The sequence below is a fragment of the Nannospalax galili genome, unplaced genomic scaffold, assembly GCF_000622305.1.
Source record: "Nannospalax galili isolate Female #2095 unplaced genomic scaffold, S.galili_v1.0 scaffold336, whole genome shotgun sequence".
NCBI lineage: Eukaryota > Metazoa > Chordata > Mammalia > Rodentia > Spalacidae > Nannospalax > Nannospalax galili.
The window spans coordinates 6,104,632-6,129,145 of record NW_008343385.1 but is presented as its reverse complement, the minus strand read 5'-3'; the positions used below and the strand labels follow the sequence as shown (position 1 = coordinate 6,129,145).

The following is a 24,514-nucleotide window of genomic DNA, read 5'->3' as shown; positions in this document are numbered from 1 at the left end:
GTAGACCAGGCTGGTCTCGAACTCACAGAGATCCGCATGCCTCTGCCTCCCTCCCAAGTGCTGGGATTAAAGGCATGTGCCACCACACCTGGCTGAGTATAATTATTTTTTATTGCTGTCTTTTTTTTTTTTTTTTTAATCTTTTTTGAGACAGGGTCTCCCTGTAGCCACAGCTGTCCTGGAACTTATTGTGTAGATCAGGCTGGCCTTGAACTCACAGAGATCCTCCTGCCTCTGCCTCCCGAGTGCTGGGATTAAAGGCCTGTACCTCCATGCCCAGCATATTCCTATCCTTAATACCGTAAGCTTTGTAATCACATCTAAAAGTTCTGGAGTGCCGTCAGAAATTATTTCATATATCCATGCTAATCAGTGTGCTAATCAAGCATCTTTTGACTCATCTGCTGCTTTGAAAAAAGCTAAATGCTATCAAAATACCTGAAAGCAAATCCTGAATCCATCACTCTAGAGTCCAGCCTTGGAAGACAAAAGAAAAATGAGGAGGAACCTAATAGGGGGATGCTTTTGGAAGCCCTTTTCAAGAAATTCCAATGGATTGTCATTTGGAACAATTGCCCTATTCTGACTTTTTTTCTAGTTCCCTGTATAGAATTTGTAATGCTAATTACTCTTGTCTTTACTTCTCCTTCACATCTCCTATTCACGATTCAAGGACTTTCTTTTCCACTTAAGAGATAAGAGTTATGCAATTTGGGAGTCTTTTAGATAGACCCACTGAAGTTGCCTCACCCTACATCCCTGTTCAGCATGGAAGAAGCCAGAGCCTTCTGTGTCCCTATTCCCTAATGACAATTTGGGTGTTGTACCCCATCCATTGGACCCGAAAAAGACCACCGAGGACCCAACACACCAAAATGCAAAAGCAAAGGTTTATGGTTTATTTGGGCTTAACACATGGACTCTTTTTTTTTCTTTTGGCCTTTTTGAAACAGGGTCTTACTGTAGCCCCAGCTAGCCAGGAACTCACTATGTAGACCAGGTGGCCTTAAACTTGCAGGGATCTGCCTGCCTCTGCCTCTGAAGTGCTGGGACTACAGACATGCACCACCATGCCTGGCTTACACTCTTAAAGAGTTCATGTTGGTATATGAACATTTGAAAATTGCCCTGTTTTGACTTTTTTCTTGTTCCCTGTCTAGAACTTGTAATGATAATTACTTTACTTCTCCTTCTCATATCTTATTCATGATTCAAGGACTTTCTTTTCCCTTTAGAGATGTGTTATGTAATTTGGGAGTCTTAGATAGACCCACTGAAGGGGTACTCCAATTGCCTCACCCTGTGTCCCTGTTCAGCATGGAAGAAGTCAGGGCAGTCTGCCTCCCCATTCCCTATTGGTTATTTGGGTAACCTTTTCAGAGGATGGTGTGATAAGAAAAGGAGGTAGGAATTGGCTAGGCAGTTAGGGTAAAAAGACCTTTAAGAAAAGTAGCCAGTTTCTTGGCTAAAACTCGCTATGTCCTTGGGCCTCTTAGCAACATACTCTGTTCCAAAGGCCAAAAATGTCAAAAGTATTTGGGAGCTTGTATCTAATCGTTAAAAGATTTTAGGGTTATCTCTTCAGAGGGGGGAATATTAGAGTAGACAAAAGCCCTATTAAAAATAAATAAAAGAAGAAAGAGTACATGAAATTATCAGAAAAAAAGTGATGGAGAGATATGGGAGGAGTTGCTAAATGCTTAAAATAAGTGAGATGATTTTTATGACATTAAAGTCATTTGATCCTTAACAAATTTGTACCTGCTATGATTTGAGTAGAAATACTGAAGTCAAGGTTAGTTGATTTCTAGATAGAAGACATGGACTACTTTTGTACTAGAAGGTTACACAGTCAAAGGACCCTAGCAACTTTTGTTCAGAGTGTTAGAGTGTCTCTGTTTGTGTGTATGCAGTATTTCCCTTCAAAAATAAATGATTTAGGACTGGGGAGATAGCTCAGTTTGTAAAGTGCTTGCTGTACAAGCTTGAGTTTGATCTCTAGAATCCATCACCAGCATGTGGCTTGCCATGATCATGTAGTGGCTAGTATTCTGCATTCTGATCTGTAGAACTCATAAAGTGTGGTGGCCTACGATCTTAGTGCCAGTGCTAGGGAAGTGGACACAGGAGGATCCCTGGGGAGGATCCTTGGGGCAGATCTCTGGGACTCACTGGTTGGCCAGCCAGCCTAGACAGTGAGAGACCCTGTCTCAAAAAAAAAAAACAAGACGGATGGCCATATCGATGAACAACATCTGAGGTTGGCCTCTAACCTCCATAATCTTGTGTACCGACACATATCCCTATACACACATGCACACACATCCCACACACAATTTGAATGTCAGAATCACTGCTGTGACTGGCAAAAAAGTTGTAAAATTAAAAAAACCTCCAAAACAAAACTCCATGCAGTTAATTCTGTTTTTTATAGGTCATGTTATCTTACATACTTTGTCATATGGAAAATGTGGCAAGTTTGTAAGTGTTAACTTGGGTAAGATAAGATGACTTGGTGTTTTGGTATCAGTGTTAGATGATTGGCTTGATTCTAAATCCTGGCACATACATAGATGCACGTCTTACCTACTTAAGTGCCTTGAGTTGAAGTATGAATCTTGAAGTACGAATAACACCATTCTCATCTGTTGTCACCTCTCACCTGCAGTAATCTTTGCTTTTGCTTTGCCTCCTAGCCCTGTGATCTGTTTTTCTACATATCTGTGATGAGATCTTTAAGAGCTAAATCAGTATATTTACTCACTGCATAAGAACACCCACCTGTACTTTTCTCTTTGCGTGTGGAATATTCTACCAATGCCTTAGCAGGTCCATGTTTTCTTCCTCTGTGACTGTGTGACCATGTTTCCCTTATCCTTTCATGACATATCACGTATACCAGCCCTTCTCTACTTCTTCAAGCACTTCACTCTTTTTTCTTCTATCTCTTTGTTTTCAGTATTATTTTCTCATATATGTGTAATCTGAAATTGCATAGTAATGGTTGTAGTACTGTTCTGTCTCAGAACAGTGGACTTCTTTTTTGTCATAGCTTTCTAAGTATGTCCATACTTCTGAGTAAGGTGTCAACAGTGCACTTAACAAGTCTATGGCATTTTATATTGTAGTATGCTGGTTAGAGTGTATGTAATGTTACCAGCAATAGTCCAGTATAAGTAAAAGTGTTCAAGAGTGGTCAGTAAATGTTGTAAATCTGGCTTTGAGTGTAAACTCAGATTATACTGTTACAAGGAAGTTTTTGATAATCTTTTAAGTTTATTATATTTATTTATTTTTTATGTGTGTGCACACGCTCGTGCCACAGCATACCAGTGGAGACCAGAGCACAAGTTGTGAGTGTTGATTCTCCCTTTCTACCATGTGTAGGACCTGGGGTTTGAACTCAGGTCATCAGATTTGGCAGCAAGTACCTGTGTTAGTCATTTTTCTGTTGCTGTGATAGAAACAGCGACCCAAGAAATTTATAGAAGGAAGAGTTTATTTGAGCTTATGGTTCCAGGGGAATTACAGTCCATTATGGCAGGGAGGCATGGTGGCTGGAGGTGGCTGGAGTAGGAGCAGCAGAAGCCAAGCTCTCACATCATCATGCGGGCACAGGAAGCAAGAGAGCAACTGGTGGCAAGGCTTAAGAACTCTGTAGGCCCACCCCCAGTGATGTGCTTCCTCCAGGATAGCCACACCTCCTAAGACCTCCCAAAACAGCATCACCATCTGGGGACAAAATGTCCAAATAACTTGGAGCCTGTGGGGACAATTTCATTCAAACCATCACAGTGCCTCTACCCACTGAGCCATCTTACTGCCGCTTTCTTGATAATCTTGACTGGAGAATTTGTCTGTTGGTTCATTTTATTATAATTGAGTGAATACACATCTAAAGAATTCTTAGTTATTTGTGGGATTTGGGCATAGCATGTAGCACATGAAAGACTCTAGGTGAAGCTACTGCTTAGCTGTGTAAAATTACTGCCTTTAGCGTTAAAAACAAGTGCTTTAAGTGTCTATTTTCTGACTAAGGACAGTGCTGCTGGCTTACAGAGATAAAGTAGTTATTTTATTGACTGAGATACCTTTGAAGTCCTAAAGACTGATTGGCAAATCAGACTGCCTTTGATTTTTATTTTAGGTAGGCCTAGGAAGATGTTAGAGACTCATTAAGGATAGCATTTGACTTAGGGAGGCGTTCACACTCCTACCCCCTTTCCCTGGAGCTGTTTGGCTTTGGATTCATATCTTCTTGGTTTCTCATGGCATGGTTCTATTTGCTACTGAAGGGACTTTACTCTTGTAGGTCTCTTATCTGAGAGAGGCTATGTATAATCTTGTTTCTTTCTTTTTTTTTTTTCCTGCTGTAGAAACTGAGTCTTCATTAGGCTTTTAAATAAGTTTCAAAGTCCTAAATGTAAATGGATTCTTATACCTCATAAAGACCACTTCAGAATAAAGGGAGAGATAGTACAGGAGCACTGGCATAGCACAGAAAAAAGGCAGGTGACTTTTGACCAGTTAGCTGTCATGCAATGACAGGTTTAGGGTGGCTGTTTCTTATTTTGACTAACTGGATGGACTATGGTAACAGTAGCATTTGTGAACCCTTGTTTTTTGAATTTCAGAAAGTTGCTTTAGGCATTTCTTTTGACTTGTAGCATTTCGTAATTGAATATCAGTTTTCCTATACTTACAGAAAAGTTCCATGGGAGTGATTTGGGAAAGTAATCTGTTATCACCAATACATATGGATATGAGAAAGTAATGAAAGTGTTCAAAGAATGTACACTGAGAACACCAGCATACTAAGGGTGAGGAAAGTTGGATCAAAAGGTACTAAAGAAGGGCAGAAGAAGGAGAACCCCAGGAGATGGTAGAATTCCAGTTGCTTAGGGAAGACAGAAAGCCAGAGCCAGTGGAGAAAGAGCAATGATGACACAGTTTAGAGTGGTCAAGAAAAGTGAAGATGGAAAAACTGGGCTTGGTGCTCTTAGTGAAAGTAGTTTTCATTTCAGAACTAGACTATAAACAAGTGGCTGAGTGGGGAAAGTGAGTGTCTGCTGTGAATAAGCCTAGCTGAGAAGGGACGGTCAAAGTAAAAGGTACAGGGGCTGCTGAATTGGAGAAAGTACTATGCTGTGTTCACATGAACCCTTGTGTTTAAGTTGCATGATAACTTGTGTTTTGTATGTTGTGGTTGGAAGGAGAAATGTCCTCACAGGCTCCACCATTTGAATACTTGGTCAGTTGGTGGTGCTTTTGGGGGAGTCATGGAATCTTTAGGAAGTGCAGCCTGCTGGAGGAAGCTCATCTTAGGTGGGCTTTGAGAGTTCATAGACTTGCCTCACTTCCAGATTAACTCTGTTTCCTGTGCTTGAACATGTAAGCTCTCAGCTGCTACGCCTCCTCCCCCATTACGTAGTCTTAACCTTCTGGAACCTAGGCCCAAATAAACTCTTCTTCTCTAAGTTGCCTTGGTCATGGTGTTTTATCAGCAACAGAAAAGTAACTAATGCATTCATGGAGTGTAGGGTAAGATCCTGGCTCTCGACATCAAATGTGGGCTCTGCCACTTTCAGCTTTAGGACTTTGGACATTACCTAACTGCATTTCCTCTAGTTCCTCATCACTAAAATAGGGATGATAATCAGACTTTGGAAGTTAAATGAGATAGAACGCGGTAGATGGATGGAATTCCTAGCGTATTGTTAATATGATTTGTAGTAAGAAAATATTTGATTATTTTTAGCATTGATGTTTAAGTATACCTGCCTCCTGTATAATTTTTTTTAAACTTTAGATTATGAACAAGTTTGGTTCCATACCGTATGTAACAGAAAGGACTACCCTATCATTTTTCCCCCCTTCCAACTTTTGTTAATTATAGAATTTCTGTTTGTTACATATTTAATATTTAATGGCTGTGCTATAACTGATTTCCATTATTGTTTTAGTTGTAATTTTGTAATGAAAAGGTAGATTCCAAGCTTGATACTGCTTGGCCATATCTTCTTTATTCTTTTTTTGGTTAAAGTTGATTTTCTGTGAGTCTTTAAAAAGGTTTCATGGAAACTGTATTTCCAAAAATATGTCAGGGCCGCCACACTGGTCGCCTAGCTTGGGGTGCATTGGGTGTCAGGTGCAGCCACGAGGCAGTTGCGAGCACCCCAACATGCACTTCTCTTGCCAGGGGATGGATCTGCAGGCAACCACTGAGCTGTGCACCTTTGGCCACTGGCCATCATCACCCAGGTAACAAACCCCAAGGAGGACTAGGGCTGATCACTGGGCGCAGTTGAGAAAGGACTTGACAAGTAAGAAAGGAATAGCTGAAGAGCCAAGATAACAGCAAGGGTGGTTTAAGGGTCTGGGTAAGAAGATTCTGTCTCATCATTGGCTCCCCCTGGCCAGGGAGGAAGATGTAAAGGCCACAGTTACCAAAAAAAAGCCAACCAAAACCTTGATCATGGGCGGGGGGGGGGGGCGCAAAACAAATCCTCCCCCAGTTCATCTGTCTCCTTCAGCAAAAGTGAAAGGTTTCTCCAATATTGATGTCCCTTTGTGAGAAATTCAGACCAGCAAGTAACTGTTGCTTCTGTTCACTGCACAGAAGCCAAAATGCTCTATCTTAAACACAAGTATAATAGTGTGGACAGAGCAATGGAGATAGGAAAATAGTTGGAACCAATGTAATTGAAATTGTGACCCCCCTCCCCATGAGCCTGGAACTGTGATTGCTTCGTGTGAACCTGAAGCTGGGGTCTCCTTCAGATGAACCTGGAGTTTTGGTCCTGTCTTGTAAACCTGGAACTGTGGTTGTCTCTCATGAGCCTGGAGCTGTGGTCTCCTACCATCAGCCTGGAACTGGATATGTTTCCCATGAACCTGGAACTGTGGTTGTCTCCCCATGAGCCTGGGGCTATGATAGCCTCCTGAGAGCCTGGAGCTGTGTTCACCTCCTATGAGCTGGAGCTGTGGTCCTATCCCATGAACCCTGGAGCATCCAGGGCATGTTATGACAGTTGTTGAGCACCATGTGTGAGCCTCACAACTCCTGACAGTCTTTCCTAGTAGTATGCTTAAAGATTACACATCGCATTGGTTACTTTTCTGTTGCTGTGATAAAACACCATGACCAAGGCAACTTATTTATAAAAGAAAGAGTGTATTTGATTTGCAGTTCCAGAGGGTAAGATAAGAGTCCATGGTGGGGAGGTGTGGCAGCAGAAGTGGCCGGAGCAGAATGATGAGACTTCACATCTTCAAGCATCCGCAGGGAACAGAGAGATGACAAAATGGGACAGGGTTATCCACTCTCAAAGCCTGCCCCCAGTGACACGCTTCCTCCAACAAGGTTGCATTCCTACACCTCTGTAAATAATGCCACCAACTGGGGCCAAATATTCAAATATTCGGAGCCCGTGGGGGACATGTCTCATTCAAACCACCACACACATGATTCCTTGTTGGTAGATTGGATTTTTGGTTTATAGTTTTATAGAAAAAAGGAGGGAAATTGCTATTTTTGACTTGCTACAGACCTATAATTTGTCAAAATGCATTTCTTGATCTGTATGCTATTAATAATTTTAGAATATGTAGTGTTGTAAGTTTTCTGAATTTTATTTAACCTGATGAGTGTTTGGAAGTCATTCTATGTAATACAGTTTTCATTGGTCCATGATAACTGATAATTCTGTATCGTTTTCTCAATTGTAGTCAAGTAAAGGAGAATTGACTGCACTTCTGCATCAGCTTCAGGAGAAGGACAGGTTGCTTACCGCTCTGAAGGAAGATGCTGCTGCCACAAAGGATCGCTGTAAGCAGTTAACTCAGGTGAAGACATTCTTAGTTCAAGGGATATACTTCTGAGTCAGAAGCAATGGAAGATGTAAAATCATCCATGTTCTTGGTTTAACTATTTTTGTGTGAAAAATTTATACCCAGCAAAAGTAATTTTCTTTTAGAATTTTTGTATGGAAGAATCTCAGTCTTTCATGATCTAGTCTGTAGTTGAATTATAACTTAAAAGTACTTATCCAAAGTCTAATTTCAGAATAGCAGAAGTACTCTGAATGTTCAGAAGCACAGGGGTTAGTTTTAAGTGAATCAGATGTAGATATGTTTTCCATAGACGCACAAAACTTGTTTAAATCCAATTTATGTAGTAAATATGAAAATTTTATATTATTTATGTATGGAGAGCCTTGTGATAAATATTTATAATTTAAAAATCAACTTCTTTAAACCTTAGAACTTTAGTCTGAGAGGAAAAATCTAAATCCAAACAAACTTTCTGGACTGAGAAAACAGAATTGAAACTTTAAAGAAAATGTGATGTCTTCCTCCTGAAGTGTTTCTTCTCCACTTAGGTATGGAAGACAGTAGAGTAAATGAGCTAGCTGGTTTACAACTTCATCTAGCTACTTGATGACATCAAGAGGGAATGACTCTAAATATAAATCCTTTGTGTGCTTTTGAAGTAATTAAGAACAGTCCGTGGAAGCATGAGGTTGTTGTAAGCATGCTTCCTTACAGTTAACTTTAGTATAGTTTGATGTGAATACTTTTTTTGAAGGTTAAAAAAAAAAAAAAGTAGGTAAACATTTGGCACCTTACTGTTTCTATATACTTCCAGTGTATATGCTGCATGGAAAAATCTGACTCTGATCTTCAAAATAAAACTCATTACCTATTTAATGCTTTTAGCCACCAAGTTTTATGTGGAGTTAAACAAAGTGCAGTGCTTGTTTTGTTTTATTTTGGGACACGGTCTTATGTTCAAAACCAGGTTGCTTTTGAACTTGCTGTGTAATGGAGGAAGATGACCTCCTGACTCCACCTCTCATGTGCTGGAATTACAGAGCATACCACTATACCTGTTCTTAGTATACTGCTTTTGTATAAATAAGTTTAGTTTAGTTCTATAAAAAGAAATGTATATACTTGTTTAGTGTGTGTGTGTATGCGTATGTCGACTTTCAAATAGAAATCTAAAAATTGAAATATATGTATATAAGCTAACTCTTCATAAGCAACCATGAATTATGTAAAAGCTTAAATTTTATCAGTTTCTTTTAAACTCATACCTGAAGATAACTAAACTGCTGGGTTTTCGTGTACTCTGATATTTGTTCTAAGTTCATATCTTTGTTTTAAGATTTGAATTGGGAAGATTATTTGCTTTCTGACTTTTTTTTTTTTTTTTTTTTTTGGTTTTTTTGAGCCGGGGCCCCCCTGTCCCCAAAGCGGCCCAGAACCTCATTATGTAGCCGGGGCTGCCTTTGACCCCCCAGAGCCCCCCCTGCCTCTGCCTTCCAAGTGCTGGGACTACAGGCATGCACCACCACACCCGGCTGCTTTCTGACTTTTATGTTAGCCTTTTCTAAACTTGTTACTGTGGCCATAGCCTATCTCTTCCTCTAAGAGAGAGGTATCTTTTTATTTCCTCTCCTAGGCTCTCCCACAACCCTTTTACCGAACCCTAAAAGAAAATAAGAACTGTTTTGTTGGTCTTGGTATTGCATGCCTTTAATCTCAGCACTTGAGGAGGCAAAGCCAGCCTGGTCTATGTATTGAGCAGAGCAGCCTGTGCTACATAGTGTGACCCTGTCTCATATATGTATATGTATGTATATGTGTGTGTGTATATATGTTTATATGTATATGTATGTGTATATATACTTTTTTTAATGCAGAACAGTTATTTTTTGTTTTGGCTTGAGTTTTTTATTTATTTATTTATTTTTGAGACAAGGTCTCCCTGTAGCCCCAGCTGTGCTGGAACTCACTATGTACACCAGGCTGGCCTTGAACTCAGAAGAGATCCACCTGCCTCTTCCTCCCAAGTGCTGGGATTAAAGGTGTGCACAACCATGCCTGGTGAGATTTTTTTTTTTTTTTGAAACAGAGTCTTACTGTATAGCTCTGGGTGGCCTGGAACTCTGTGTAGACCAAGCTGGTCTACAACTCACAGAGATCACCTGCCTCTGCCTCTGAGTGCTGGGACCAAAGGTGTGTGCCACCACTCTTGGAGAAATACTTTTCTTATAACCACATTAGAGTATAAGATGTAGGGCCACTGCCTTTAATGCTTAAATCATGAAGTTGCACCTAAAATAAAAACAGATTGGTGAGGTCTGTACAGTATAATGGGAGTTTCTGTGAAGAGCAGGGGAGATGCAGAAGACTCGCTTTCTTTGTTTTTTACCCCTGACTTTGTTTTTTAAGCAAACACTGATGGCTGTAGCACCCATGATCAGTTCACTGTTAAAATGTTTTCTTGCTGTGATAAGCTTGCAATCTTTTTCATAGCAGGTTCTTCATAATTTCTTTTCTGATTTACTCTTCTAGGAAATGATGACAGAGAAAGAAAGAAGCAGTGTGGTTATAGCAAGAATGAAAGATCGGATCGGAACATTAGAAAAGGAACACAACGTATTTCAAAACAAAATGCATATCAGTTACCAAGAGACTCAGCAGATGCAGAGGAAGGTATGTTTAAATTCTTGAAAAACAAAATGAAATGTGTGTATTCATTTAGCAAACTTTTAAGTGCCTCTTTATGTGCTGGGCCATCAACATAACAATGGCTAGTTTAACTCATTCTTCATTCTTAAGTAAATAAAAATTCTGTATGAGGATAAGGTAGGGAGGTTGGAAGCAGGTAAGGAGATAAATCATAACAATAGAGGTAAGCTTTGTGTACTTTGGACCACTGGTGTTAAGAGGTGAGAAAGAAAAGAATTGATAGTCTAGTATGATATCCAGGCTATGTTAAGTCTTGAATCAACACTGTCAAGTAAGACTGAAGAAATGGCCACTGGCTATTAGAGTTACTTGCTGCAATTCTTTATTTCCTTCTCTCTAGATAGTGGCTCAGTGGGTATCTTTTAAGAATCCAGGATTGTGTTATCACTTTATGAGAAATACAGTAAAAGCTATAGGAATTGGAAGCCAGTTGGTTGGCATAAAGAAAAGATCTGGAAGTAAAGTAGGGTCCCATTTAGAGAGCCTGGTGTGCCTGGAGATTGGGCAGCCACTAAAGGAGTTTAAGCAAGCTAGAAGTTTAATTGTTCCTAATTTTAATGATACTCTGCAGCACTGTGGAGAGTAGAATAAGGAGAGGTGGAAGTCTTTTGCAGGAATTCAAGTCAGAGTAGCCAAGGGGCAAACCAGATGTCAAATCAGATGTTGATAATGAGAGGATGAGTTTGAATTTAAAAAATAGTAAAAAGAGCTAGTTGGGGCTTGATGTTGCAGTGGAGGAGGGATGGGTGACTGAGTTCTAGTTTATGTGACCTTTTAACTCTTGGTAACTTATATGCTTTTAACTTGTCTCTGTGACTGTTTTCAGGAGGTTTGATTTTTATGGGCTTTTCGATGTATCATTCATTTTCGTAATTTTAGTTAGGTCTGGATCAATTCTTAAGCACCCCCCCCCTGCTTTTTCTCCCCTCCATCTCTTGACGATGGAGGCTTGAATTTGCTTGTGAAATGAGCCCTTAATACTCCTCTTAATTGAAGTCTCTTTGAAATTGTTATTTCCATTTGCTGGCTGATCTTTAGTTCTAAAGGTGTGTACTACCTCAGCTTTAACATATATCTCATATCAAAATCTTACTGATCAAGTTGTTTTTACTTTCCAGTAATATCATTGTCTTTATGTTGAATTCTCTGACTTTTGTCTTCCTTGCCAAGTCTATAAATTGGTCTATTAACAGGTACTTTATTTATAGTTAAGGCTGGCAAACATAACGATACCTTAGCAACCTGGGACTTGCACTTGGTGTAGCTATGTATGCACTCCTTCCATGAGAATATGCCTAGCAGTCTAGTACCTTCACCTGTGTTGCGCTGCATGTATGCCTCACTTCCATAGAATAAATTTTTCCTTCTCTAACAACCTTTAGTTAAACTCCCTTTGTGTGGTCAGTTTCTATTCAAACATATTTTGGGACTGTCTGAGTATAGGAGGCCGATTCTACCTCAACTAGTTTTGGATGCGTGTGTAGTAAGGCAAACTGTGTCATCAGAGTGAATTTTAAAGGAAAAATCCTTACTTACCTTCAAATCTCTATGCATAATTCGGTGTACATATGATTAAAATTGGATGCATTATGGGAAGGGACATGCCTGGTGACCAAAGACTTAACATAATCCAAGCCTGTCAGTCAAAACAGAGAGGTGCCTATGTCTGGTCCTTTAGCAAATGACTTCCTCCTGGACCCCATAAAGTAAGACCCCAGACCGTAGCTAGGGGCTCATGATAACTTTACCTTAGGGGCCACTGCTGGCTTGCACATGTCTGATCTGTACTATAATTTTGCTTCTGAATAATGTGTCCTTACCAGTTTGCAATCTGTGTTTGTTTTTTCATTTTCTTGAATATATGCTAAGAACCTGGAAACACCAGGTCCAGATAGTGACCCTTATAGTCTAGCATTCATTCTTGGATATTTTAGTTAATTTCATACTAGAATAGTTATAGCCCCTTATTAGTATGTTTCTCATTATGTTCTAACATACAATTGGTTCCAGATTATTTTTAATAAAAATATTGCTTTGATTACTAGTCTGATTAAAAAAAGTTGTAAAATTGAGCTGGGCCTCACACCTTTAGTCCCAGCACTTGAGAGACATAGGCAGGCCGATCTCTGAGTTAGAGGCCAGCCTGGTCTATGCATAGTGAGTTCCAGGTTAGCTGAGGCTATAGGGAGACCCTGTCTCAAAAAAACCAAAGAAAAGTTTTAAAATTATTCTTCATGGCTAACAGAGTTCCAGTGTTTACCACAGAAATGTTACCAATAACAGAAAAGAAGTGAGAGGCGTTGTTGTGAGGCTGTTACTCTATCTACTGCTTCTAGTTTTTGTTTGATCCACTCCATTCCCTCATTCTGTAGCAATTTGAGACATTCTCTTTCTTCAAGTTATTGAAGAACTGATTTTCATAGCCTTAAAAAAGTGACTTTTATTAATTACCGTTATTCATGTGAAAATAAGCCAGAGAAGGGAACGCTTTTTTTATTTTTGCTTATTTACTTATAGAGGTCAAGAGATATAAATTCCATATATAGATTCTTCTAAATGCTCTGAAAAGTAGAAACAAATGTCTGTTAGCTTAATTATTAGTAAGATTATTAACAATTACTGTTTTCTTTTTTTTTTTTCTTTCCTTTTTTTTTTTTTTTTGGTTTTTTTGAGGTCGGGGTTTCCTTGCTGCCCCTGCTGTCCTGGATTCTCTGGGAAACCTGGGGTGTTTCCGAACGTAAAGAGATCCGCCTGCCTCTGCCTCCCGAGTGCTGGGATTAAAGGCATGCGCCATCACGCCTGGCTTCCTTTTCTTTTTTTGGTCTTTTTGAAACAGGGTCTCATTGTAGCCCCAGCTGGCCTAGAACTCACTATGTAGACCAGGCCTTGAACTCAAAAAGATCTGCCTGCCTCTGCCTCCCAAGTGCTGGGACTACAGGGTGTACCACCACGCCCAGCCAATAATTATTATTTTTTTCTTGAGGGAATAATTTATATACAAAAGTAAGACATACTTAGGTGACTCTAAGAGTTCAACTCATATTCTGGTTTTTGATTTTGAAATAATAGTCAAAACACTGTTATAGTAGTGATGGTAGGGGTTAGGGAAAGGGATGAATGGGAGTTACTTAAGAATTATGTTTTTGAAAGGTAAATGATGATTGTGTAACAGAATGGATATATTTAGTACCATTGAACTTTATATGTTTGAAAATTGTGGAACCAATGAGATAGCTCAGCAGGTGAAGTGCTTGCTGCCAAGCCTGATGACCTGAGTTCAGTCCCCAGGACCCACATGGTAAAGGGAGAGCACTAACTCTCTAATGTTGTCCTCTGACTTCCACACATGCTTTGGCATGTATATGCGTGCACATGTACATATATACACACGATAAATGTATCTTAAAAAAGTCCAAGATGGCACATTTATGTTGTGTGTATTTACCATAGTAAAAAGAGAGGCTTGAATATTTTTCAAGTAGATTTTTGTAGTGTCTAATTATACTTAATTTGTAACTTCAAGGTATTTGAGCATATTTATATTTATTGCATTTAAATTTTGGATAGCTAAAATTTTAATTTGGAAATACTGTTTATGTAATATCGACATTTGAAAATCAGGACAGGCCTGTTCAGTCTGAAAAAAGTCCTAAATTATCTCTTAGTTCTGAAGCTTTATATGTGTTTATTTTATATCTCAGATATGAAAGTAGTTAACAGTCTACTTACGGTTTGAGTGCTGGACAACTTAGACTTTGAATTCATCAGTAAACAATTCTTTCTTTAAATGTCTTCATATTTACTTGAATGATTCAGATTTCATTGTTTGTGCTTTTTATATAGACTTATAGTAAAATTTCTCTTAAAGGCTTTGCAAGTCTTTGTTCTCTAAATCTTACATATATTTGAAATAGTTTCAGCAAGTTCGAGAACAAATGGAAGCAGAGATAGCTCACTTGAAGCAGGAAAATGGAATATTGAGAGATGCTGTCAGCAACACCACAAACCAACTGGAAAACAAGTAAGTCTCCAAATGCTCTATTTTTAACCAAATGGCAGAGCATTTTCTCCAGTCACTAAAAGGATGCTTGTTAGTAATTGGCTAGGCTTATGTTTCATAACATTTGTTTCTAAAATGGAGTTACTTTTTTAAAAAAAATTTTATTATTTTTATTTTATGTGTATGCATATATTGCCTGCGTGTAGGTCAGTGCACCTGTGTGATGCCATGCCCTCGGAGGTCAGAAGAAGCTGTCGGATCCCCTGGGACTGGAGTTACGGACAGTTGTTAGCTGCCATGTGGGTGCTGGGATTCAAACCCGGGTCTTCTGCAAGAACAGTCAGTGTTCTTAACTGCCCTGTAAAATGGAGTTACTTTTAAGAACAATTTTCTTTCATTGTGTGAAGAACTTTAGCTATATTTAAACTGTAAATATTATAGACGAAAGTTATGCTAAATATTACTGTTACCAGTACGTTTGTTTAAACCATCCATCCCCTAATATAGTAGTTCTCTAATTTCATTATTCTGAGGATCACCTGGCATTCCAATTACAAAAGAATATTCTACCTCTAAAAGATTATGATTCAGTGACCCTTAGGTGGAGCACAGCTGGTTCTGGGCCATTTGAGAAACCATATCCTAGAGATACCAGTAGTGTGTTTGCACAAAGCTTATTTATTAGAATTAGCAATGTCTTCTCCCTTTGCGCAACAGGAAACATCTACAAAAATGAACTGGTTGGTATTAGGTTTTTTTTTTTTTTTTTTTTTTTTAAATCTTAAAAATTCTTTTTTATTTATTATTTTTATTTTATGTGTATGTGTGTATTGCCTGCAGGTAGGTAAGTGTACCCATGTCGTGCAGCGCCCGCAGAGGTCAGAAGAGGCTGTCGGATCCCCTGGTACTGGAGTTACAGACAGTTGTTAGCTGCCATGTGGGTGCTGGGATTTGAAACCCGGGTCTTCTGCAAGAACAACCAGTGTTCTTAACTGCTGAGCCACCTTTCCAGCCCCCGTATTAGTTTTTTAGGAGAACAGTTTGACAACAGCCCTTTTGATTGATGCTCCTAAGTTTGTGATCACCCATTTATCTTGTCATTTTACAGTGATTTTTAAATTAAAAAGAATTAATTTATTATGCTATGTGTACATATAATGTGTGGGTGTGAGTGCAGGTGCATGTGTGCCACAGCATATGTGCCATAGTGTATGTGTGGAGAACACTTTTAGGAGTCGGTTCTTTTCTTCTACCATGGAATCTGGACATTGAACTCAGGCCATGAGGTTTGTCCAGCAGGTGCTTTTACCCACTGAGCCATCTTGCCAGCTCTGTATTGACTTTTAGAACTTATGATCATCATTAGAATTATTTTATTTATTTATTTTTTTGAGAGAGGGTCTCCTAGCCCCAGCTGACCTGGAACTCACGTAGACCAGGCTGGCCTTGAACTCACAGAGATCCGCCTGCCTCTGCCTCCCCAGTGCTGGGATTACAGGCCAGCCATCATTAGAATTATTGAGGAATTACACTAAATTGAACATTATTAATAATCTCTTGTGTTCCTTTACATTTGGCTATAAATAGAATTATTAGTTCAGTAAAACTAACAGAAAATATGTTGTGTTTATGTATTCTTTTTTTTTCTTTTTTCTTTTGAGACAGGGTCTCACTGTGTAGCCCTGGCTGGTTTGGAATTCACAGAGATCCACTTGTCTCTGTCTGCTGAGTGCTGGGATTAAAGGCATGCACCACCTTGCTTGACTGTATTTATGTTTTGTTTTTTTTTTTTGGTCTTTTTGAGACAAGGTCTCCCTGTAGCCCCAGCTGTCCTGGAACTCACTATGTAGACAGGCTGGCCTTCAACTCCCAAGTGCTGGGATTAAAGGCGTGCGCCACCACACCTAGCACCTAGCTTTTATGTATTTTTTATGTGTGCTTACAATAGTTGAATGTTCTTAATCGAGTCAAGTTGCTGTTTTCAGGCAGTCTGCAGAACTTAATAAACTGCGCCAGGATTATGGAAGATTGGTGAGTGAGCTGAATGAGAAGACAGGCAAGCTACAGCAAGAGGAAGTCCAGAAGAAGAGTGCTGAGCAAGCCGTCACCCAGCTGAAGGTGACGCATCCTTGATTTACCACATACCCAAATCCATGTGTGTAGGTTTGAGAATTAGTTTAAAGTTTAATGAGAACCATACTCTATGCCTACATAGAAGTGTGTCCTGATAACAGAATTGAATGTAGGCTTGACTTTGAAGCTAAAGATTTTTTGAAAAGATGAAAAATGAAATTAGTTGTCATTGGTAGAATTTCATTTTCTATATGGTGATAAGCGTCTACATCTGTGAAAATCACTTAGTTAAAAAGTACCTTTAACATTTCTTTTATCATCATGCATAACTTGAGTTTCTCAGTAAGCCAATAGAACTCTTCCCCCATCATTCGAATAATCTTGATTGAACACAAGACCAAGTGCTGCTCCAGTGGCTTGCCCTTGAGCCATGGTATGCAAAAAATCATACTGTTTTCAGATACCAGAATGACCCTGGGCATAATGGGTTATGTAGATGTGAAGAGATGCATGGGGTTGCTCAGGCTGAATGAAGGAGGAGATGATTCATTCTCTCATCCACCATGTACTCTGGAATATATGCATGTTGAAAGGAATGATATAATTACCTTCTCCTTTTATTGAGGGAAGAGATTTACCAAACTACATAGTTCAATTTATGGAAGTTAAGTAGAACCTCACTTTGTTAGCTCCCTACGTACATCACCAGTGCAGCATACTATTCCAGAGTGGTAGAGGTTTTTAAGACTTTGAGAATAGCATTATAATTGTATATAGAAAGTAACATAACTTTCTTAAGTTTTCTTGGATCTTTTGGAAGAGTAACATCTGTGTCTTTAATACTGATTTTGTAAGTGGATTTATTGCTGACATTTATAGAGAAATGTATCACCTGTAGATGGGATAAACAAATATAAATGGCATTAAAATTAATGATGATATTTAGAATGTTGTACAATATATATACCTTAAAATAAACTTTTAGATACTCATTGAGATTTAGTAACAAAGATATCACCTTGTCTCTAGAGGCTTATCAGCTTAAGAATGATTAGTAGAAAGCTGGTTGTAGCTAAGTGGATCAGATCTGGACATGGTACTAGCTGTCTTCCAATAGTACAAACAATTGAGTTCCTGAAATACTGGAGGAAATGATAGATGTGACCGATAAACAAATGGCTGCCAGACCGTGCATAGCTGTCTGTTTTATTACCATGTAGGAGACTAGTGGTATATGCAGTTTTATGACTGTATGAACAGAAAAAACTTTTTTCTCTTTTTAATGTGGAAGTGTTGTGTTTATGTTGAGTTTTTTTCCTCTCTTCCCCCTTTCTCACCTTTTAAGGTTCAATTACAAGAAGCTGAGAGGAGGTGGGAAGAAGTTCAGAGCTACATCAGGAAGAGAACTGCAGAGCACGAGTCAGCACAGCAAGGTACAGGAAGAGGCATTCATGGAGATTGGAAGATTTCCTCCCTTTCTGTTTGTAAAGAAAGCTTATTTGGTATTTTAGCTACAGCTGAATAAAAATAACTTTTGCCCTCTCAGATTATCTTATTTTGTTAACATTTGTTAGGGTTTTAAAACTAAGCAACCTACTAGCTTTGCCTGAAGCCTTATTGTAGGCAACATTATATTACGTATAGGGAAATAAGAATATAGCTGAAGCTCTTCTGTCCTGTAGCTTCTTCCTTTGGTTTTCTTAACTAACTCTTAATGTCATTAAAGAGGAAGCTAACTTGAATGTACTTCCATATAATAGGAGAAATAGAATTGTGACTTATCAGACCTTTGTTTTTCTCTATTGTTCCTCCTATAGAATATCCCTCTGTTCCATGCTCACATGTACACAAAATACTTTTACTTCTACTTTTAAAATATTTTATTATTTTTAGTTTATGTGTATGAATATTTTGCCTACATGCATGTACATGCACCACATATGTACAGTGCCCCACAGATGCCAGAAAAGGGTGTCGAATTCAGTCCCTGGAACTGGAGTTATGTACAGTTGTTAGCCACCATGTGGGTGCTGGGAATCAAACCTAGGTCCTCTAGAACAGCCAGTGCTCTTAACTGAGGAACCATCTCTCCAGCCCCTACTTTTAAGCTTGTACTTTTATATAAAGTTTTGTATTTATGTTAAGATACATAACTTATTTAGCATTCTAATATTTTGTATTTCATCAGTAAAACAGAAATCTTGCTAGAACGACTGTAACTATAAACTGAGTAGTTACAGACAGTAAAACTTTATTCTTGCCTAAAGCATTCCCTTTGAATTTTGCTTTTAGTGTTTTACCACAGATTTCTGTATAATCACTGTGCCCTAACTGATTATGCCATTAGAGCTTGAGTGTTTTACTCCGTATTTCTAAACAAATGTATTGATACTGCAAGTGTTACTTCTTGGTCGAAACTGGCTTTCCTGTTATAGAAAGTAAGAGCTTCATTCCCACCTGCCTCTCGCTGTCCTGATATGTTGTTGAATATGTTTTTATTATATCAGTATTCATTTTTTTGTCGTTGTGTCTATAATGGAGTGCTGTACCAAGATATGTTAAAGCTGTGATATCTTTCCTTTGCATTACTTATTTTGTGAAGCTAATTATTCCCTTATGTTACCCTTGCTTGATCTTATTTTACTTTTAAAACTTTACCTGATGCTAAATTCTCTAGCCTACTGCTGCTATGTGCTGCCCCTCAACACAGTAGTTGCTCGAGACAGAGTCTTCCTGGCATTCCCTAGTGCTGCTCTCTCAAAGCCTTGGCATTCCTGTGTTAGTTCTCCTTAGTGTCTAGTTTCTAGGGTGGCTCCATGACTCTCGATGGATAAATATGGCTGTCTTCTGAGACTGACTTTTGTCTCTCTTCCCTTCTTTTTGATTACTTCCTTTTTCCCCCCTTTTCTCCTTAAGAGTATATTTTTTTCTTTTTAAAAAATATTTAAATTTTTGTGCATTTCATACAGAACATCTTTTTATCCCCTTCCCCCATGCCCCCCCATTGGAATTCATACATTGTCATTTGTGTTAAGGCCTATCATGTCAAGTTAGTGTCTCCAGATGTCCTTTAGTGCAAGTTCATCCAATGAGGTCTAGTCAGCTTATCTAGAGTCCTTCTTTTTAAGATCAGTTCTTCCTTACTGAGCAGTAATCAGCTGCCAATAATTGTTTGACTAAGATTGGGGCCTGCTGTCCATTTCCACAGTTGTGTGCTGGGTTTTTGTCTGCTTAAGTTTGCATGGGTCTTGTGCATGCTGACACCATTGATGTAGGTTCACATGAGAAGGGTCTCAGGAGCCTGCAGGACTGTATTTGCATATGGTTATGCACCTCCTCCCTGGCTCTTAATAATATTTCTGCCCCCTCTTCCACAATGGTCCTTGAGCCCTGGGTGGGTAGATTTTAATATAGGAGTCCTCTTCAAAGACCCATACTCTGTAGACTCTTATTCTCTGTGTTTTGGCCATTTGTGATCTTCTCTGTTTCTGACCCCCTGTTGCATGAGGGAACTTCATTGATAAGAAGTGAAAGATACATTAGTGTACTCTTCATCCCTTGTTCTTTGTTCCATGAGCCTTAGGTGTAGAGGTTCCATCGTAGATGTGCCACTTAGGCTTGGGCAATTCACAGACAAGCTCTGTGTGTGACCATTTGTGGAACTCTGTAATAGTCTCTGTTGAAAAAGTAGCTTCTTTGATGGGTGGTGACTGGGTTACTTGTCTGTGGAGGCACTTTTATCTTGGGGGAAATCAACAGCTACCTAATTGGAATTAAAGCTCACTCAGTGGGAGGAAACTCATGTGTGGTACTGTAAACCTAGTCAAATATACATAGGTGGAGAGGTGATAGATCTTAAAGAAAACCCCAGGGCTGTCACATCTCTAGACAAATATAAATTATTTTTTTTTGTCTTTTTGAGACAAGAGTCTCCCCATAGCCCCACCTGGCTTGGCACTTGCTATATAGACCAGGCTGGCCTTGAACTCACAGAGCTTTGCTTGCCTCTGCTTCCCAAGTACTGGGATTAAAGGTGTCCACCACCATGCCTGGCAACAAATGTAATTTCTTACTATGTGCAAAATATGAACCCTTAAATTTACACCTTCTTTTGGTTAACTGGGCTAAGGGTCTGTTTTATCTTGTTTATCTTTTCAAAGAACCAGCTCTTAGATTTGTGGATTCTTTGTGGGTTTTTCTTGTTTCTATTTCATTAATTTCTGCTCTGATTTTTGTTATTATTTCTTGTCTGCTGGGTTTGGGTCTCATTTGTTCTTGCTTTTCAGGTGTCTTGAGTTGCCATGTTAAGTCATTTATTTGTGTTCTTTATGATTTTTGAATGTAGGCACTTAGAGCTATAAACTTCCCTCTAAGAACAGCTTTCAGCGTGTCCCAGAGGTTTTGTTGTGTTGTATTGTCCTTTTCATTTAGTTCCAGGAATACTTTTATTTCTTTCTTAATTTCTCCTTTGACTCGGTCATCATTCCGGAGTGTGGTGTTTAATCTCCATGTGTTCATGGAGTTACTAGGGTTTCTTGCGGCGTTGATTTTAAGCTTTATTGCATTGTGGTCTGATGGAATGCATGAAATTATTTCATTCTTTTTGTATTTTTTGAGGTTTGTTTAGTGCCCTAGTATATGGTTGATTTTGAAGAAAGTTCTATGGGCGCTGAATAGAAAGTATATTGTTTGGTGCTTGGGTAGAATATTTGGTAGATGTGTGTTAGGCCCATTTGATGTATGGCGTTGTTTAATTCAAATGTCTCTCTGTTAATTCTCTGTCCTGATGACCTATCTAATAGAGACAATGGGGTATTGAAGTCCCCTGCTATTAATGAGTTGGGATTAATCTGGGTCTTAAAGTCCTGTAGTACTGTTTTTATGAAGTTTGGTGCACCAGAGTTTGGTGACTGATTCTGTGTTCATGATTGTCATATCTTCTTGGTTTATTGTTCCTTTGATCAGAATGAAGTGACCCTCTTTATCTCTTCTGATTAGTTTTAGTTTAAATTCTATTTTATCAGATATTAGACTTGTAATGCCTGCTTTTTTCTTAGTACCATTTGCCTGGTATATTTTTTTCCATTCTTTCACCTTGAGGTAGTGCCTGTCCTTGAAAGTGAGATGAGTTTCTTGCAGGCAACAAAAAGATGGGTTTTATTTCTTAATCCATTCAACTAGTCTGTGTGTTTTGACTGGGGAATTCAGTCCTTGATATTTTAAGTTGTTAATGAAACATGTGTATTGATTCCCTATTTTGTGTGTTTCTATTACTATGCCTTTTTGTTGTTTTCTTTATTTAGCCTTTTGGGTGTACTCATTCCTTTCTTCAGTCCTTTGTATTGCTTCAAGGATTCTCTGAAGGGCTGGTTTGGACGACATGAATTCTTTCAGCCTATTTGTGTCATGGAAATTTTCATGCTCCCTTTCAGCCTTGATAGATTGTTTTGCTCGATAAAATATTTGGGGTTGGCATCCACGGTTATTTAGAACTGGGAATACTTTATTCTAGGGTTTTCTGGCTTTCATAGTTTGCAATGAAAAGTCAGCTGTAATTCTGATGGGTTTTCCTTTATATGTGACTTTTGCAGCTTTCAGTATTCTCTCTTTGCTCTGTACGTTTACTGTTTTTACTATGATGTGCCATGGAGAGTCTCTTTTCTGGTCCTGTCTGTTTGGTGTTCTATATGCTTCTTGTATTTGTATGGGCATGTCTTTTTTTAATTTTGGGAAATTTTCACCTACAATCCCCTTGAAGATCTGTTCCATACCATTATCCTGAGATTCTTGTCCTTCCTGTATGCCTATGATTTATAAGTTTGATTTTTTTATGGTGTCACACAATTCATGCATATTCCATTCTTGTGTTTTCTTAAATTTTTCATAATCTTTGCTTGAGTGGTCTAATTCAACCACTTTGTCTTCCAGTCTTGATATTCTGTTTTCCATTTCATTCGTACTATTGGTGAGGCCTTCTCCTGTCGTTTCTAATTGGCTTACTGAATGTTTCACTTGCTTCTTCATTTCAGCCTGAGTCGTCTTCAATATTTCCAATTCTTTTCTGAATTTATTCAGAAGTTTATCCCTGTCTTCTTTCAGTTCTCTGTGTGTTCTTTAAATTCACTGAATTCTTTTATCATGTTTATAATTGTTCTTTTGAGTTCTATGTCCTGTGTTATCTCTTGGGGGTTCTCATTGTGTTCCTCTACAAGACTGTTGGTACTTGGTGGGAATATATTATTTTGGTTTTTCATGTCATTATTTTTTCTCTGTGACTTTGACATGTGGATTTCTTTTGTACTTTCTGATTCTTGTGTGAGCCTCAAGCCTTCCTTTGTTGAGTTTAGGTCTGCTTCTTTTTTGTAAACTTTATGTGCCTTTGTGGTTTACTTGTTGGGCATGAAAAGCTGATTGGTCTAGGCTTCAGGCTCTCTCTTTTGATTTTGTATTGGAGTGGCCTCTTGCTGCTCAGGAGTTCCCACAGAGGCCCAAATCAGATGAGGATCAGATGGCTCTCAGGCATTCTCCTAAGGTCTGGATCCCTCCAGGAAAGATGCTGGCCTCAGGAATTTGGGAACTGGGCTGGCCTTGGAGCAGGGCCCAGGAAAGATGCTAGCCCCAGGAAGCTGGTGGCTGTGCCGCCCAGGGATGCAAAGGGAGGTGGGGACAGGAACAGGCCCAGAGGGCTCCTGGGGACTACAGGGTAAGGTCTGGATGCAAAGGATCAGGTAGCAGTGTGGATTCTGGGCCAAGAGGTCAGTCCAGTGGTCTGGGGTGCCAAGACAAGAGATGGGCCAGTACCCAGGCTAGGAGGAAAGATGGATTGGGGGAGCTGGGAGAGTGAATGAGGCTGGGGGAGTCTAGGTGCTATGGGCACTACTCAGTTTACCCAGGAAAGATGCTGACCTCAGGAAACTGGTGGCCGTGCCGCCCAGGAATGTAAAGGGAGGTGGAGGAGAGCAGTTTATACATCTTAATTTCCTTGTTCGGGGGCACATGTTGTCTCTAGGAAGGAAGTAGATAGAAAAGTTATCCTTCATTTAAATCAATTAAGTGACATTTTAAATATCAGCTTTTAGATAATAAATTTCTTTGGTGTGTCTGTGTAGCAGAGTTCAGGGAATTTATAAGAAGTTTGTTACAACTATTAAGGTATTGGGGAGATAAAGAGTGCTTTCAAGAAATGGTTGAACCATTTTTAAAAACCTGTGTACCATTCAGTTAATGTATTTATTGAATATACAATATGTGCCAGGTATTGGGGACAGCTTTGGTTATAGAGGAAAACCAATTTCTGATCTCAGAACTCTCTCTAGGAGGATAGTGATTACTACAGTGTGGGAGGTGCTATAGTAATGGGAAAATGAGCTGCTGAGAGACGATGTAGGAGGGGAAGTGAAGAGATTCATGTAAATCAGTCTCTAGAGAAGCTGATGCATATGCTGAAGATAAAACAGGCAAAAGAAGAGGCTTTTGTAAGATGGAATATTTTTGCTACAGATTTACAGAGTAAATTTGTGGCCAAAGAAAATGAAGTAAGAGTCTGCATAGTAAACTTACAGATACCTTGGTATCAAAACAGCAGTTGGAACAAAGGCTAATGCAGTTAATGGAATCGGAGCAGAAAAGGGTGAACAAAGAAGAGTCTCTACAAATGCAAGTTCAGGTATTTTTTCTTTCTTTAATAAAAGGAATTAGAGTAAGTGGTGTATCTAGAGGAGTGAGCAAGGTTTATCTTGCTCTAATTCTTAACGGTGCTAAGTTATAATTTAATCTTTTGAGCTCTTATCCTAGCATGTTATGTTTAAAGATGAGCTCATCCACTGCCTTAGGGCTTCTGTGGTAGATCAAGAACAGTGAGACACAGCCTTAACTTCTACCTTGTAAATTAATTCAATATGA

General features: G+C 39.0%; 1 protein-coding gene across 1 annotated transcript in view; it reads left to right on the top strand.

Annotated features, from left to right (window-relative positions):
• The window catches only part of Ktn1 (kinectin 1), an 84,334-nt gene that overhangs the window by 15,533 nt on the left and 44,287 nt on the right, over positions 1–24,514 (top strand). The window contains 7 exon segments of the mRNA XM_029566658.1: positions 7,729–7,845; positions 10,363–10,503; positions 14,454–14,560; positions 16,525–16,657; positions 17,958–18,045; positions 24,113–24,148; positions 24,151–24,278. Of these exon segments, the coding sequence (XP_029422518.1) occupies positions 7,729–7,845; positions 10,363–10,503; positions 14,454–14,560; positions 16,525–16,657; positions 17,958–18,045; positions 24,113–24,148; positions 24,151–24,278 (750 nt within the window).